This window comes from Ixodes scapularis, unplaced genomic scaffold, assembly GCF_016920785.2.
Source record: "Ixodes scapularis isolate PalLabHiFi unplaced genomic scaffold, ASM1692078v2 ptg000303l_1___fragment_1__unscaffolded, whole genome shotgun sequence".
Classification (NCBI taxonomy): domain Eukaryota; kingdom Metazoa; phylum Arthropoda; class Arachnida; order Ixodida; family Ixodidae; genus Ixodes; species Ixodes scapularis.
The window spans coordinates 61341-80110 of record NW_024609955.1 but is presented as its reverse complement, the minus strand read 5'-3'; the positions used below and the strand labels follow the sequence as shown (position 1 = coordinate 80110).

The 18770-nt window shown below is 51.7% G+C and overlaps 1 protein-coding gene across 1 annotated transcript; it reads left to right on the top strand.

The window, feature by feature from the left end:
- Window positions 1-12457: 12457 nt before the first annotated feature.
- LOC120847050 (E3 ubiquitin-protein ligase XIAP-like) lies at window positions 12458-13531 on the top strand. The gene has a single exon (XM_040218990.1). It carries the CDS (start codon window positions 12458-12460, stop codon window positions 13529-13531), a length of 1074 nt encoding a protein of 357 aa, XP_040074924.1.
- Window positions 13532-18770: the final 5239 nt, after the last annotated feature.

Sequence of the window (18770 nt, the reverse complement as noted above, 5' to 3'; positions counted from 1 at the left end):
TCGAGCGATTAGACTTTTGGCAGGCGGACACAGAGGCGTCGCGTTCTGCATTCGGAGACTACATCGACGTCGGTTTGGACGTGTGCCGCTCCATAGACCCCACGATCCTGGTCTACGTGTCCCGGTACTTTGCGGAAAACCACCACGTCCAAGATCCGCCCTGCGAACAGGTAGACGCCAAAGACATCGTCCTGGTGTTTACCTTCAAGGCCACGACCACCATGGACGACGACACGCGCTACAAGATGACGATGGTCGTAAACTTTGTGAACGCCTGTAGAGACGTCGTAATATCCGACATGATGTACAGCCGACGGCAGATTTTTCTACAACTGGAATATAAAAAGAGACTGTACGGCGGTCGTCACAAGTTTACAAAGACTCTGGGCCTGATCGACTACGTACTCAACGGCTACCTCAATTCCAAATCGGGATTTTACAAAATTTGGTACGATTATTACGACGTGTCCAAAGAAGACCGCGTAACAAAGACGATAAAGTACGTGGAGGGTCTAAAGTAGAAGGGCGTCTACAAGCAACAGGATTTTGAAAAATTATCATTTTCGTGTGGCGAGCGCAAGTGGATGAATTTGAGAAACGCCGTCATTTGCAACGGCGTCGACACGAACAAGTACTATTGTTGCGTCACATACCTCGGTTGGGACCGATATGACTTTTACATAGTGCCGAGATAACCTTGACAGAAGACTACCGTCGTCTACGAAAAAAAAATAGAATCGCGAAATACTCTACTCATCTACCCTCGCCTCCCCCCCTACACCGTCCACGCATGGTGTGATATTACGTGAGCGGCTCTCATTCGTCGACTGATAACACGTGGGCTTCTCCGACACGACTGCTTGTACTTACAGCAAAGTTAACCCTACCCTCTCCCCCCACATCGCTTCGAGCCAGCCCGAGAGTAGCACCATGTCCATCCTGAAGAAAATTTCCACCGCCGACCAGTGGGCCTCCAACTACGAGAATCTTCAGAAGATGTTCTCGTATGACGATTTTTTTAAACCCTACGTGGATGTGCCAAAACATCTCGGCGCCGCCACGAAGAACGTCCTCCAATATTTAATAGAGTGCGGGCACATTGTCTCCGGCAATGACAACTGTTTTATCAAGAACTTTGTGGTCGCCTTCGCGAACCCAACCGTCGACCCGGTGGATCAACGCATAGTCGACGTGATTAATATCATAAATGCGTGCCATTATCTGAATGTCTTTGAGTTGGCGGTGACAAAGTACTATCTCTTGATATTTGTGCGGATCGTGCCGTCGAAACGGACGGATGCTGTCGGGCTGCGGAGAATACTCTGTTTTTTACACAGCGTCATCACCAGCTACGTGGGAAACCACCACGTCGAGTGGAGCGAAGACTGCGACGTGTTGGCCCCGCCGCCCCCGTCCACGATCCCCATTTACGAACTGGACTACAGGGGGTTTTTGGAAGTGGTGGACACTGACGTTTTCGTGGCCGAGTTGAGAAGCCAGCTCAACCGGGAGCGTCCATGGACGACCCTGAGGAAACTAGTCCTGAGACACGCCGGCACTCCAAAATATTATATCGAGAGGGTACGCAACTACGACCGTGCGGTGATTTACTAGGAAAATAAAAAGAAAGCACTCGCAAACCAGAAACTGTGTCTTTATTCCCACAAAAAACCAATCGCCCGGGTGGAAACGGGCGCATTCGTTCGTCTTTTCGGAAGGCAGTAAAGTTGTTCCCAACGCGTAACAATAGGCGCGGTAAAACGCTTTTCGAAATGGGGAAACACCTGCGCAGCGCAATTTTTGCTTTATACTAAGTCTTATATCGACCTTAGCACATCTCAATGTCAACGCTCTGGGACCAGGTGCATTCGTCTCTAGCTCTCCGAACAACTAGACTTCTGGAGGCGTTACCTAAGGCGGGAGGTAAAACATTCGCTTTAAAATTAAAAATGCATAAAGTCGTTTCCAACGCGTAACAATAGGCGCGGTAGAACGCTCTTCGAAAGGGGCAAACACCTGCGCAGCGCAATTTTTGCTTCATACTAAGTCTTATATCGACCTTAGCACATCTTAATGTCAACGCTCTGGGACCAGGTGCATTCGTCTCTAGCTCTCCGAACAACAGACTTCTGGAGGCGTTACCTAAGGCGGGAGGTAAAACATTCGCTTTAAAATTAAAAATGCATAAAGTCGTTTCCAACGCGTAACAATAGGCGCGGTAGAACGCTCTTCGAAAGGGGCAAACACCTACGCAGCGCAATTTTTGCTTCATACTAAGTCTTATATTGACCTTAGCACATCTTAATGTCAACGCTCTGGGAAAAGGTGCATTCGTCTCTAGCTTTCCGAACAGCAGACTTATGGAAGCGTTACCTAAGGCGGGGGGTAACCTAGGAACCCACCACGTCGAATGAAGCCAATACTGCGACGTGTTGGCCCCGCCGTTCCCGTCCACGATTCCAAAGTACGAACAGGACTACAGGGGGATTTTTGGAAGTGGTGGACACTGCCTTTTTTTTTTCGTGGCCGAGCTCGGAACCCAGCTCAACCGGGAGCGTACGTGAACGACCCTGCGGAAACTAGTCGTGAGACACGCCGACACTCCGAAATATTATATCGAGAGTGTGCGCAACTACGACCGTGCGGTGATTCACTAGTAAAATAAAAAAAACACGCGCAAACCAGAAACTGTGTCTTTATTCCCACAAACACCAATCGTCCGGGTACCATGGGCTCGATTGAATAGTATCGACACGTCAGGCCGCCGGCGACGCTTCACAGGTGGGAGGGGCTGAGCTTGATACTATTGTAAAAATATTCTCGTGTTTATTATTCTCAAAATGAAATGAGCTCGTGCCGCGTAACGTCCTCTACCGTTGCTCGATCGGGCAATGGGATCCGGAACGTAGAGCGATGTTTGGTGACAGGCGTAGCGAGTCCACCACAGAGGGTTTCCGGTGGAGGAGGCCGACTTAACGGCCAAGAGGACGTAGGTGCTGTCGTGAGCGCCGACGACCGAAGATCCCTTGAGTGGTATGGGGAAGACGACCTTGACCGTCCTGGGCTCGGTGAACTCTATAGGTTCCTCGTCGCGCCCCAGCCGTATCTCGACCACCTCCTTGCACATGGTCACGGTGCTATCTTCTTGGGAATCGTCGTCGACAGTCTTCAAAACTACGTCCGCGCACTTTTCCACCTTCCAGACGTATTCTCCACCGCCGACATCGGTCAGTTGGATCGACCGAAGGTCGCACATTATTTAGATCTTTTCCACCACGGCAGATATTTTGTCGACGAGTCCTGATTCCATTAGAAGACATACACGCACCACGTGGACTCCGCGCACGCCCTGAGTTAGGAGGTGATCTAGCGGAATGACAGCCGCCTTTAGGAAGGAGAAGTGCTCAAACACGCTAATGTGCTCCTTTATATAGTCGGTGTTCTTTTTCAGCACGTGACAGAGTTCTGGGAAAGGGACGTACTTGACGGCAACGTCTTTGAGCTCTACCGTCACCACAATCTGCTGCATGTAGGATACGTACTTGAGGTCGGGATGCTCGGCGCACGCCTTTTGCGCGATGTGTACGAGCGCCTCGACTTTGGCGAGCGGCTGCGTGTCCTTTCGCGTGTGAAGCGACACGACACGCCCCATGCCGCCGACTTCTCCGTTGATCTTGGCGGCGATGCGTTTGAGTCTGTGCGACGAGTTGTCGTTCATGAGCGCGATGCGGAGAATGCCTTCGCCCGATTCCGTTTCGCAGTGATACACCGAGTCCAGTCCGCACTTCTTGACGACGTTTTCGTAGACCTCTAGTTTGGACTTGTTTAGCGTCATAAAGTCCGCGAGCTCCTTGGCACTGAGGGGCTTATCTCCGTCGAATTTCGTGGCGATGGGCACGTTAATCAGAAACTGGAGACATTCGGTGCTAAAGAGAGCCGAAGCGCCAAATCTTCCGTCAACATTGCACGTTATGTAGTCGAGTATTTTGTCCAACCCGGAGACGCGCTTGTCTTCCACATCGCAAAGCGTTCGCACCGGCATGTTTTTATATAAACTAAAAACCAATTATGGAGTATGTCGTAGGGCTGCTGGCTTCTCTGCCTGCCGCGTATAATATACTGAAGAGGAAATTAAAAGGACTACCCGTATTTGTGTACATATATTCGAAAGAAAACCAGTGCGTTTTTTGGGATAACGTGGGTATGCGGTGGAACTCTCTAAATAATAGTTTATACCTGATGAGTGACGATTGCAGTCCGGACAACCGCGGAACGACCGTCCTACTTTCGCCGGGCGAACTGGAAGTCGTGCACTCGAAGCGGGACAAGACAGCCGACGCGTACGTCCCTACGCACGAGAGCTCGCCTTATGCGAGCTCTCGGCTGCGAGGAGAAAATCTACGACGTCGTCTGGAATGGCGGTCAGCGCGTCGTCTACACTTCCATGGACCTGTTTCGAATGCTATACAACAAGGGCGTCTTTATTTGACGTCAAAGTTTGGAAAGTTGAGCGAGCACTTTAACAACCCGTTGAGCAGGCGCCTCGGAAGCCTGGCTCTGTACTCGTAAGGAGTCACGTCCGCCGTCGTCGGTCCGTAAATATGTAGCCACACCGAGTCTCGCTCGTCGCTTTCCGACGCCAATCTTCGGTTGGACGCGACGTCGTGGGGGCTTCGTCTCGCGTCGGGCGCGTACTTTACCATGTCCACCGGTACGTTTCGCGGTTCTAAATAACCCAAATTTCTGTTCATTGCAAACACGACAATCATGTTATCGTCGTGCGAGCGCCGCTTGTACGTTTCGTAATGTTCTCTGCGTACGCATCGTCTGATTCCTTTTCCGTAATTGCCGCATATTGCCTGCCCCGTGCATAGAGTCGAGCAGTCTCCGTCGTTGACGCAAGACACGTATTCCTTATCGCAATCCATATACTTTTTTGTTTGAAGAAGAGATGACCTTTAAAATTACTATACTCAAGGCTTCGGAAATAAACGGAGTCTATTTTCTGTGGGCTATGATACTGCTAGCATTTAGCGTTCTGGTTCTTTCGCTCACAATGTGCCGCGTCCTGTTTGCCCAAAGAAGAAAACGGAAACCGAAAAAGGAATTGAGTAAACGGGACAAGCTCGTAAACAGCATTAATAACGACAGCGACTTTTCGGACGACTTGTACGAGAACGTTCTATAAATAAAAATGGACATGTTTAGGAGTGCATTCCTGCCTTCTTCGCGAATCGACAATTACAACAATCCCCACAGCACCACCACGGCCGCAACTCCCCCTTTCAATACGACTGTGCATACAACTACGGCTCCCATGACCACTATTACTACTACTGCAACTACTAGTACTACTACTGCTACTACTAGTAGTAGTACTAGTACGAACCACAGACTAGACACCGTCCCACTGACGACACCCGACCAAAGAAACGTAGCATCTAATGCGACCATAGTCTACGACATGATGCTGGCATATTTCTGGAAAAACACCGACAAGAACAAGCGATCCGACATTTACGACAGTCTCACTCTCCGGAACGCGGTGACTTCCGCGAGCGACCATCGAGCCGGTAGCGAACGTCTCTTTAGAAAACACGTTTACGAGGTTTTGGGCAGAACCTTTCCCTGGATCCTTAGCGTCGATAACGTCCGCGTCTGCGTCTCGGACCAGAGATCCGTACTGCCCATCGAGATCCTCATTCCACGCAGGGCGGCCTACACCAACGAGAGCGCAGACTTGGCTTTTGTCGGGCGCGTCCTATACGACCAGTACAAATCGGTGATTGATCCGTACGATCACGTCACGTATTTGGTTAGGAATCACCCCAAGCTCGTGGAACGCTACCCCATGTTCTGGTCCTACGTGTTTCTCAAAAACGTTCCGGCGTACAACGATTACGTGGAAGGCGACTGGAGCGACGAGAAGACAATCTTTTCGAGTCAGACCTATCAGGCGGGCTGGTTGAATGCAGACGCAATAACAATGCTGGCAAGCACAGTCACGAATCTGCCCTTTGGCGGAACGGGTGGCGTCGGCGAAGAGCCCGTAGCCCTGGGCGTGCGCGCCATGTACAACCTGGAGTTATTTAGTTCTGCCTACAACGGAGACTACCTGTTTACGGCCGCCGCCATCCGCAACGCGTACAAGTTTGCCTACGACTCGTGCCTCTACGTTCCGCGCGGCGTGGCCACGGCCGAGCTCCGTTCGCTAAAGAAGAGGGAGGTCCTTCTGGGCGTGCGGCAACCCACCATCTCCGACGTGGTCAACGACATCAACAACGTCAAGACGTCGTCCGTCATGGTCTACCTGGACGGAACCGTGAGAAAGAAGCGCGGCGGCGGCATCGCGAGTGGCGGCGTGGGTTGCCTCAAGGCTTCCGGCCTGCAAGAGGACGTGGTGGAGAAAATTGTCGAGAGCGTCGAGTCGACCGTCAAGACCATACTACCCCGACTGTGCGAGACGATAGGAATTCCGAGCGTGATTGGCAACGCCATGACGGCAACGAAAAAGATTCGGCTACTAGACGTGCTGCGCACCGTGGACAACGTCCTCTTCCAACACAGCGACTGGGAAGAGAGAATAAACAGGGGTCTTGCCGCGATTCCGTCTCTGATCAACAACATAACCAACGAGCCGATCGTCAGCTTTGTGCCGAGCAAAACGGCATACACGCACGTACCCACAGGCAGCACCCTCGAACTACCTGGCTTTGACAACTCGATTGTGCTCTCCACTCATCTCGATCCCGAAACAAACAAGCGCTTCTGTCCCCTCAAGTTCATTTTACAAGAGCCCTTCCTCTATCTAAACAAGGGGAGCGGGCGTTACTTTACCCACTCGAGTGGAGGTCACCCGATGCCCTTCACCCAGGTAGAGGGATTACGCATACTGTATCACTTTCTCGTCCAATAAAAAAAAACACAACCTCCATTATTTGGCGTGACCTTGTGTGATGAGAGTACTTAAGCGTCGCCCTTCTACACACACAATAAACGTATTGACACCATGGGTATCCGAAATCTTTGGAATACACTCAACGCAGTTTGCAACCGCGCCGTCGAGGAGGAACTGGCACCGTTACTCGAGTCTCAGTTACAGCTCTTGGACGACCCCGGCAGTAACGTCGAGACGGCCACGAACCTCGTTTTGCGGACGTATTTTTTGCCTACGCCGTCTGCGCGTCACTTCGACTATGAGAGCGTGACGTCCTCGTTCGTGATCGGAGAGTCGGCGCGCATTCAAGTCGTCGTCGACGGTAACATTTTTCTACACCACTGCAAGCACTCGCTGACGGACCACCATCTCAAGACGTTTGCGGACAAGATCGATGCCGCACGAGCGATCGCCGACCGAGAGGAACGAGAGCGAGCGTGGGAAGCCTTGAACCTCGAGATTATCAAACACTACGTTGGCGAGACCAACGGAGATCTGGTTGGCGATTACGTCGAAGACTATATCGAAGACGACGCGTTTGTTCTTCGAGATTTGGACTGGGACAAGGAGTACGAGGCGAGACCGGGCGAACGCTGCATCCGATACGACGCCTTCTTCACGACGGTGTTTCATTGCATATCTAGGACGGTCAAGAGGGTCGTCAAGGGGCTGTCCCTAAACAGGCGTGTGGAAGTTGACGTGGTGGTGGTGTTTGACGGAATGTCGCCGACGGTAAAGTGGCCCGAGCAGTACAAGCGTCGCAGTAGAGAGCTGGCCAACGTCATCAAAAACTCGTCTGGCGAGGACACCAAGCGAGTTCGGACCATCGAAAATTCGAGACTGCAGTCTGTCCTGAACGGAAGGCTCAAAAACTTGGCACGCTACGGCAAAGACGCCATGGCCACAATCTGCCGATTGACCGCGGCATCGGACGTGATGCAGCACGTCAGGGAATATGCCACGCTTCTCGAGAACCCACTCTACGCCAAAGAGGTGATTGACGGCTACTCGAACGAGTCGGCTGCAGCGTACCAACTCTCGTCCTTTACGATCCTGCCGCCGTTCTACGTGGGGGAAGGCGACGTCAAGGTCGTGGACTCTTTAATGTGTCCGCCGCCAAACGACGAGCGCTGGGACGTGTCCGTCGTTGTCACCGACGATTCGGACATTCTCCTCGGGGTAGCTGCGGTCGTGGAAAAGATTCCCTCGCGAGACGTCTACGTGTATTCGGCCCGCCAGTACAGCGAGAGTAAGAAGCGACAGGACGAACACAGGTTCGAGTTTGGCGGCGTGCAACACGCCGTGTCTCTGCTGGACAAGTCTCTTCCCAGTCGTCAGGCGGGTTACTACCACATCAAGGACGATTTCTTTACTCGCGCTGTACGCGTCAGTAGTTCCGATCTTCACCCGCTGTCGTTTGTGGTGCCAATCTTGCTGTACGGCGGCTACGAGATGCTCCCGTTTATGATAAGCTCATCTAAAAAGGTGGACGGCAAGAAGGTGGACCTGTTTCGCGCAATGATGAACGCCGCAACGAAGGAGACTAGCTTCTTTGACATTTTACTGGCGGCGGTCGATGCCGCGGCACCTATGGAAGGGTCCACTACGCGGAGGCGAGCGGCCGCAATGTCCAAGGACTGGCCCAAGGCGAACGAGCGTCGGCAGAAAGTAGAGGAGATTGTCACGAAATACCTGAAGCTGCTTCAGTACACCGCGCTCTACACCACGCAGCAGGACCGGCTAGCGTGGTACGTAAAGCCCGTAGAGTTTGTGTACGAAGACCGCGTGGTAGAGAGGGACGCGACAACAAACGCTTTCGTCACGCGACCGATCACGACCACGGGGCAGAACAAGGCGTGCCGCGTGAGTCTCGCCGACGTTGCGAGCGTCATAAGGGCCCTAAAGGCCAGCGACGCGTTGGAATCTGCGGTGGACATACGAGCTTACATTATCGAATCTAGCGGCGAACACCTTGCGGTTTCCAGCGCCATCAAGGCGCTTTCGGCGCTCTACATGATGGGTGCTATGGAGTTTGATGACGACTACGACAATTGGTCGGACGTGGAAGCCCTTGCTGCCGTCTACAAGTGGTACGAGACCCGCTGTCTGTGTCCCTGCATCAAGACGATGGATCTACGACGCGTCTTGTGCATCTTTAGACAGAGCAGCGACTGGTCTCGCACGTTCACAACTAGCCTCATCAGACGGGCCTATAAGAAGAACAAGCGGCGACTGAGCAACCTTCGATTTCCTAGTTTCGACGCCATTTACAACGACATGTTGTGAATAATAGAACGTTTGTTTGGACACACACACACACAGACGCACACACATAGAGACACAGATGTATAGCAGCGTGCAAGCTAGCGTAAGCGTTTATTTTAGGCAAAGCAGACAAACACAAGCGAAAGCGAGTCACTTCTTGTAATACGACACTTTGTAAATGCCATAGTCGTTGGTGGACGTAATGTTTGACTTTGTAACATCTTTTAATATCTGCAATTTCTGTATAGTGATGTAGTAGAAACAGTCGACGAGCCTCAAGACGACCAGATTGTGTAGACACATCCAATGCTTCTCGCAATAAAGGCGATCTGACACATACTGTCCGTCTTCCTTGGGTTTGATTTTGGCCACGAGCGCCGGTAGAGAGGTGGTCACCTCGTAGGTGCCGTGGTACGTGACTGGAATCACGTCGAAGAAGGATTCTTGTTCTTCCAGGGGATCGAAAGTGTAATCGAGTGGCAAAGTGGTCGTCTTGTCGTTTACATAGCTTTGCAGAACGTGGTGGAGAAAGGGTAGAATTGCATGCACGTTGTGATGCGCCGACGAGTGACGGACGTAGAGGTAGACGTAGTGCTTGGTGCATATCACGTCGTGCACCTTGAGATCGCGCAGCACGTTGATGAAGTTTATGCAGTCCACCACCACTCGGTTGGCGTCCTTGTCCCTGTATGAAAAGACGAGTAGATAGTGGGACGACGAGCTGTCTTTCTGACAACACTCTGCTCCCTCTACGACCGATGGGACGTTGTTTTGAATAAAGAAATTTGCGATAGCGATCCAGATTTTATAGGGTATCGATACCGAAAGGTCCAGTTCGCAATGAAGATAGTCTCGCAGGGTCCTCATTTTTTGTAGCGAAAAGATATCGACGAACGTGACCTGTTTCAACATTTTACTCCCTCGATCGTTCAAATCAGTCACCGAACCTTTTTGTTAATGTATATGGGGGCGTTGGCGGTTTTTTATTTCAAATGCATATGGGCGCGTTGCTGTCGTCGTCCTTGCTGTGAGGCGCGGACGTGGATGGATTGGAGAGTAGCGGCGCCATCATCGTGGAGACGTCTTCCATGGTTTTACGGAGCTTGTCTCGCATCGAGTTGGACAACAGGTCGTCGCTGTCGCATATCAGTCTGTTGAGAAACTTTGTTTCGACCGGAACGATGACTTCCACGTCGTCGGCCACGGACCACCTACAACGGGCTAGGAAGAGGCGCAAGGCCGTCGCCGAAACAAACTGCCCCCTAAACAGGTTGTAGCAATTAGACACGGAGGCAAAAGCCTCGAGTAGTTCCTTCTCGAGAAATTTCTTGTTGATGACGCTAATCTCGGTCTCGTCCTCGATAAAGAGCTTGATGAACATGTTCAAAAAGTCGGCTAGTACGCGTTGGATATGGCCGCCATGGCGCACTTCGCTCCGTTGGCGTCGCGCGTAGTGTGCATGGCAGTAGACATGGACGTGCACCACGAGATGATGGACGACGCACGTGGATATGGCCGCCATGGCGCACTTCGCTCCGTTGGCGTCGCGCGTAGTGTGCATGGCAGTAGACATGGACGTGCACCACGAGATGATGGACGACGACACGCTAGGCGAGATGTGGTGTTCCAGACAGTTGGGCGACTGGACCCAGAGTAGAAAGTCGTTAAAGAAGCGCGAGTCGTACAGGTAGGTGTTTTCGCCGCGGTAGCTCCTGCAGAAACGCGTGTGATAAAACAGGTTGGTGGCCATCCGAAATAGCGCCGTGTTTGAGTAGGTGGCAATTTCTTCCTGGCGCGGAGTGGGTATGCCCTTGGTCATCTTGAGGCACTGTAAGGTGGCCCCAAACATGTCCGAGTCCATCATCTCAAAGTTTAGGCACTGTAGAAACAGACCGAGGTTACGGGGCGAGACGCAACAGGCCTGGCTGTAAAATTTGTTGAGCTCCTGCGTGCCCTGGTCCGACTGTTTGTGCACTTCGACGAAGCGAGAGTCCACGCGCCCGTTGCTCATGCACTCTTCTATGATGGAGGCGATGTTAAGGACCGACACCTCGGTGGCCGGCGCCTTCTCCTTCTGCAGGGCTAGCACGTAGTGGTTGGTACGCGGCACGGGGATCGTGTCGGAACTCTTTATGATGAGCTCGTTGTGGTCACGCAGCGTCGTAGAGATGGCCGGATCGATGATGTTGACGTCGTCCGTGACCCGCTCGGCCGGCATGACGGTCCGGAGCGTCATGTAGTCGGTGTCGCAGCGGGACACTCCGTTCTCGACGTTACTCGTGTACAACCTGTTGCTCTCTTCGACCAGGAGGTTGATGACGTCCTGTGGCTTGTTGTTTTGCGAAAACTTTACGCGAATGGCCCCGACAATGTTTTCGTTGACGGTGTGTGGCTGCGTGATCCTGTGCACGAGGCTGAGACCGTTGGCCACGTCGAGCCAGTTGTGGCCCATGGCGCTCTCAAACTGAAAGATGGGGTTGCACTTTACGCGCACCGCCGCGTAGTTGCACAGGGATACTAGCATGACCGCCGTAATCTTGGCTGCCGTCCTTGCGCCCACCGCCATACCGCGAGTCGCCTCGCGCGCATGGGAAAATATCTCTTCGATGTAGAGGAGTAGCAGGCGCAAAATGGCAGTAGCGTACGCGTCCACGTACGGCTTCAGATCCCTGATGACGCGCTGAGTGGTCGACGAGGAAGAGGTTTTCCTAAGTATGTTGAGACTGTTTCGTACGTATTCGATTCCCATTACGCAGTGAAATACTGTATTGTCATTCAGGAGCGTTTGGATGGCCATCTGATCCATGTCGACCGTCATCAGTATGTTACTACCGAGCTCGAAAACGCGAAAGAGCATATCTGCAACCGGTTCCACATCTCCGTTGGTCAGGAGCGTCGTGCGCGCCTTGGTAATGGGCTGCATGAGTTTCTTGGACGAGTAGCCGAGTAAGGTCGACGTGTCGTTCGGGAGCGTGGGCACGTATTTATCGCCATCTCTCCTGTAAGACACGTTTTGATTTCCCCACTGCCGGAATACGGGTAATAAAATATCGGTGGCGTCTTCGTGATTCACCGAGTGTTGACATCGTCCCTTTTTCAACAGGTCTAAAAAATTTTCTGCGACAGACATTTTTATAATAAACAAAATTGCTACCGCCTATGGGAGGTCGACTCCGCTCCCAGTCGAGGTCAACCTAGATATGGAGAGAATATATATTGCGCACCGAGTAGAGGGCTCCTCTCATTATCGTCGCTATGGCGCACCTCGTTACGGATCCCATAAGCAAGGAAGTCGTGCGTCGCTTCAAGACGTTCGCCGAATGGCGACTTTGCACCAGATCCACGCCTCGAGACTTTGCCTATGCCGGCCTAGAATATTGCGCTGACCGGAAACACATCTACTGTCGGCACTGCAAATTTCAAGTCGCCGAACAGGACTGGGAGACGCTCACGTTTCACCCGATGGACCTTCACCGCCGAATGCCGTGCAAGTTTCTCGAGCAGTACAGGGACCCGCGGCTGAACGTAGCAAGGGTCGTGTCCGTCTTGCCGAGCTACTCTCACCCGGTCTACAAGAGATACGTCGACGAGAAGATTCGAGCCAAGACCTTTCACGATGTTCGAGGCCCTGCGTTCGCCAAGGCCGGCTTTTTCTGCTCGCACGACGACGAGCAGGGCTACCTCTCCCGCGAACAGATAGTGACCCGCATATTCGTTTGTTTCTACTGCGGGGTGCAAGTATTTTCGATCCTCGACTGCGAAGAAGACGATCCGTGGCTGCTACACGCCCGCAGGTCCCCCATTTGCGTGTTTCTACGAGTGAACAAGACCTATTACTACGTGCACGATGCAGTCGAAAAGTTTTACAGGAGCGAGATGTACTGGGCGTCTCACTTTCCCGAGATCGACGATCTCGTCAAGGACCCAAAGTTCCGCAACAGGACTATGAGTACTCTGTACACGGCCAACCTGACGCATCCCTTGAACGTATCGGCGATGGTGAGTGCCATTCGGAGCAGCAAGGCGACTCCGTTGGGCAGTCACACTCTGTTTGAGCCAGTGAACGCCCTTCCTTCGTTCGATCACAAGGCTATCGGTAGGTGGGGTAACTTTGTGATAGATAGCGCGATCTGTGATACGCACTATTCCGCTATAAAGTCACGAGACGAATCAACTAAGAAGTGCATCGTATGCATGAAGGCTCCGGCTAACATTGCCTACTTGCCGTGCGGACACTGCGTGTCGTGTTTCGACTGCACCATATTATTCAAACATTGCAAGGCCCGTAGACTCAAAATCGACTTTATTTCTAGAGTCTACTTTGCTTAAGAACATGTCTTTCTACTGGAGACTGTTCGACCACGACCCGACTGTGGCCAAGGTGATGTCCGACTTTAAAACTTTTGCGACGTGGCCTTTGCGCAACAGTACCCCCACACCCAAGGACTTTGCCATGGCAGGACTCGCCTACGATCCGGAGAAGCGGATTCTCAGCTGCTCGATGTGCCAGCAAAAGACTCAACTCTCTACTATCGTGGCCTCGGACGAAACACTTCCCCAAGGACTGCACGAATCCGACTGTGACGCACCGCTACGCACGCTGAGTCCAGACGTCTCGGCGGTGGTGACCGAACGAGCGCTTGCCTTTAGGCCCGAGTTTCAGACTTACACTGCGAGGTTCGCCTCTTTCGACGCTCGGCCGAAAGAAGAAGACGTCTTTGACGTGGATTACATGGCATCTGCGGGATTTTATTACCTGACCGATCGGACCGTGGAATGCTTTTGTTGCGGACTTCGGTTGCTTTCGTGGGAAGCCGACTACGACGACCCAGTCGAGGAACACGCCAAGTACAACCCTCGCTGCCCCTATCTTCGATTGTGCGCGAGCGTAACCTACATCAAGGAGGTGTCCGACGTGTATAGAAATAGCGATTTATTTTGGTTGCTAGAATATACCAAGGACATTGAGTTTGTCTCAAACAAATACAGCCTAGACTTTATAACAGCATTGGCCACTTCCAAGTTTGATCTTTCCTGTCCGAACAAGCTAAAGTCCTTTCTCGAAAACAGCGATTCTTTTTCGGCGCTGAGCGTAGGACGTCCGTATCCCACGCGCATCGACAAGACGAGCATCTCCATGAAGCGGTCCGATCCGTCCACGACGATTTGCGTCGTCTGCATGAACTGTCCGGTGTGTATAGTTACTTTGCCCTGTGCCCACGCCGCCTTATGTTTAAATTGTCTATTTCCAATGATTTACAATTCGAGAGAGCAATCTGTGTGTTGCCTTTGTAAATCTGCAGTGAGTGGAATGTATCGAATTCATTAAATAAACTATTTGTACTGGCACTAGTGTAGTGTGCATGCAAAAGAACGATTCGTGACTCAAAAATATAAGCACGCGAAATATTTATTTTCAAGCATAACTCAGTCGTCTTCTTCGCCCATTGAGTCTTCTCCTTCGTCGTAGTTGAAGGTGTTTAGGACGATCGGACCCAGCATTCTGTCGTCGTCCGATTCGAGATATTCGTCGGCGTCACTGTTGTAGTCGTCACTGTAGCCGTCGTGACCGTCACCGTCGTCACTGTCGAGGTCTTGGTACTCGATGTCACCCACAACACCGTCCACACCTTCGATAACGTCTAGGTCGGTTGGCGCAATGTTTCTTAGTGACGGAGACACTGTGCTAGAAATACACAAAGTGTATTCACCAAGGTAGACGTCCTTGTTGGGGACGTCTCTAGCGGTGAGTAGTCAGTCTTCGATGCACGTTGAGAAATTGGTGAAGCGTTTCTCGGCGTATAAATCCGAGTCCGGTCATGCAGAGGCTCCGTATGCCAACGTCGATGATCCTCTTTTCTGCGAGATACATCAAGGCTTCGTCGTCTAGGTCTAGGCACGATCAATCTGCAAGTGAGTCAAATTAGGTAGACCGTCCGCTAAGCACTTTACAGAGTCGTTGGTCAAGCCGGGTGCGTGACGTAGGAGCAAAGTCTTGATGTTCGGGTAGAAACGAACCAAATCACTGACGTGGCGGTCTCGCAGCATTGGATAGTGCACCAACTCCAAGAATGTGATGTGCGTAGGAAAGCTTCTTAATATTGAAATTTCGGTATACGCACAGTGAATTTGCCCTTCCACGTTGTCCCAAGCGTAGCCCTCTTTTTCGTGGTATATACTAAGCACCACTGTTTTCCAATCCACCGCGCTTGACACTCTGGACTGAGCGAACACTTGTACGCAGGTGTCGGCCAGCGGGAGAGATGGGGACCTGTCTAGTCGAGCCATTGTCGCTTTGGGTTATAGGGTAGTAGTCGTGTCGTGTCGTGATGTCGGGGGAGAGGGTAGGGTTAGCTTTGCTGTAAGCGTAGTACGTGCGAGTACATATATATATATATACCCTCACTCGCTATCTGAAAACGGAGATAACGTTTCGCTAACAAAAAACAAAATCGTACATTTCCTGACTCAACTGATTCGAAGCGCAAAAGACAAAGTGCGTCACTTTATCTTTAGAGGCGAAGAGTTCCGTCGTTATCACCAAGATAGCGTATATAGATTCGTTGTTCTGCAATATCACTCGAAGGACAGCTCGACTGGCGTTTCTTATTCCAGTCAGACACAAACTCTTGAGTCGACGCAAAGGAGCCAGATGAATCAATCCCTCGTTCCTGATACGGCCACCGTTGTTGCTGATTTGAAGATGTTCGAGAGATTGAGCGTAGGTCGCCAAGTATTGTAGAGCAGAGTTTGACAATAGGGGGGCGTTCCTCAGGAGTATGGTCTTGAGGTGCGTATACGTACAAACAATGTACAACAATTGTGCGTCCTCCAAGGTCGGATAGTCGACAAGGTCCAAAACGGTCAGAGCGTTCGCGGACACATGAGAAAGTTTACAAATTTCGGAGAACAGGACGACCCTCTCTCGTTCAAACTCTTCCTCATTTGAGTCTTCCGAATAAACGTTGGCCACTACTCTGCTCCAGTCGAAGGTTCGCGATTGATCAAACTTGGTGGCCTCGCGAAACACTTTGGACACGCTGGATGCTATTCCGGTCATGTTCTACGTTTGTCGACGCGCTTCGGCAGGCGCGCGTATATATACGTACGTTTTGTGTATGTAGAAAAATAAAGCCTCTCGAATGATTGTTTGTTTATTTCAAAAAAGACACGTACTAGACGTTGCGCAAAGCTCGCATAATGTGATCGCTTTCGGTGTAGTATCTCTTGTACTTGTAGCGCCTGATCTCGTCACTGACGTCGTCGTCACCGTCGTCACCGTCTTCAGCGTCGTCGTCGCTATCCACGTTGCGCTCAGCGTAGTCGTCGTCCGAATTTCCGTGAAACTTGGGCTCATTATTATTATTATTATTATTTGTCTCGTACACCGTCCGTCTGGTACGCAGAGTCGATTTGTAGCGGCCTCCGCCGGTCGAATGGAAGAAGCTATCCGTGGACGGACCCAGCGGTCTCTTTTCCGAGTCGTCCACGATCCTGTAGTTGGGGCGATTGGAAACGCGATACTTGAATTCCTTTCGCACGTTGTCGCGCGCGTTTGGACGAAACTTTGCACCAGACTCTCGGTGCACGATGTTGTCGGAATAATACGTGTCGTGCGTGGGCAAGTTTGTAAAGTCGCCGTTTATTGTCCTATACAACTCGCCTAGCTCGACCATCTCGTAGGCCACGACTATGGTTTCCAGAAAGGACGGCGGTGGGTCGCGAATCACGTCGATCCACTGCCCCACCTTGATCGAGCGGCTGGTGACCACGTCGTGAAACTTGCTAGATATCTTGTCAATGTTTACGTCCACCAAGACTCCCGAAACGTAGGGCGAATGATTATCTCCGGTGGTCCTACCGACTTTGGTTTCCAACAGGGCTGCGCCGTCGCTTCTCGCTTTAAACACGGGATAGAACGAGTTAGATCGAATAGCCTTGGCCGTTTCGGCGTACTCCCTTCCGCACATGACGTCGCCCTTCTTGTTACGCACGGGCACTATCGAGTACATGTCATTCAACACGTGAACTGGAAATTGATTGACGAAAATTGGGGCGCTGCGCTTGTGCATCTTAAAGACCTGAAAGTCTCTGATCACGTCGTTGGCACGCTTTATGAGACGGTTCTTGTCCGACCGCAACCCCTCGTGAGCGCTCGTGAGAAACCTGAGCAGGCTCGGCGGGAGTTGGTCGAAAGAATAATCCACGCGCACTTGATACATTTTTTTATTACACGGGATACATGTACTTGGAGTCGCTGCTGGCGTTTCTGGACATTGTTCGCCTACCGACACTGACGCTGCGACCGAGTCGGCCTCGGTTGATGGAAATGCTACGGCTCCTCCTGTTGCCGACGCTGCGACTCCTCTTCCTTCCTCTTCTTCGACCCGAGGAGAGAACGCTCCTACTCCTACTCCTCCGCCGCGCGACGCTTCCGCTCCTGCTCCTCCGCCGCGCGACGCTTCCGCTCCTGCTCCTAGTCCTCCGCCGCGCGACGCTCTTGCTACGACTCCTCCTCGTTCTTTGACTCGATGGTCGAATCTTGTCGAGGATCGCGTGAGTTATCAGCGCGTGCCTGGCTCGATTGATCGGACATGACGCCGGCAGTCGGTGTTTGCGAGCAAAGGCCTGAATTAGTTTCCCCAATAAAAGTTTCAGGTAGGTTGGACTCTGTCCTCGTTTAACCCGCATGGAGCCGAGAATGCGCCTTTGATCTTCCTTGGTGAAATGTTCGAGGCGATACGGCTTTCTCGTATCGAGTCTACGACCGTTCCTGTTGCATCTCGAACACTTTGTTCTGGCGGTTCGTTTCGAGAAACCGCACTTGGAACATTTGACCATTTTTATTTACTCGTTAAAAGCCATGCCTCTCAACAGAGCCTCGACATTTTCTGGAACGCGCGTCGGAAGACGCTCTTTGTTCTTGAGTTTGTTCACGTAAGAAGAGACCTTGACGGCGATGGCGTTTTCGCGAAACGTTGTCGAAAGCGGGTGCTTGGTGACAGAGTTGTGGGTGACGACTCCCTTTTCAAAGTGTTCGCGGACGTCGCGGGGTATCTCTCTAAACTTGTAGCGTTTGGCCAGAACGTTTGTCGGGTACTGCGATATGTCGTACTGACGCTGCTTACAGTATTGTACGATCGCCTTTCTCAGAAGAAGGTTATTTAGCTGAGTCTTCAATTTCGGATTAGGAGTAAAGGACTTTTCAATTTCCAATCGCATGTCTGTCGGTAGACTACTAATGTCCGGGACTTTTGTCAGGGAATAAAATCCCTCACCCGTCTTCTTTGTCCGGCGGGCGCCGGTCCGTCGACGCTTATTCTTCATTCTCTCGAAACGAACGAACGTGGATATGTTTTCAAACAGAGCGTCTCATAGGGCTCTCGTAGGTTTTTTTTGCTCGTCGTCCATGATCATTCGGATGGCCGTTTGAATCCGCAAGTATCGCAACACGTCGCCCGTGTACAGGTGTTGATATGGTTTATAAACGACGGCAGTGTGTTCCCAAATGTCTTCACCAATCACAAAGTCCTCGATGAATTTCCTCAATATTTTTTTCTGCGAGTCC

Bases quoted from the DNA above. Each gene is read 5' to 3' on its own strand.
- LOC120847050 (XM_040218990.1), top strand. From the start codon at position 12,458: ATGGCGCACCTCGTTACGGATCCCATAAGCAAGGAAGTCGTGCGTCGC.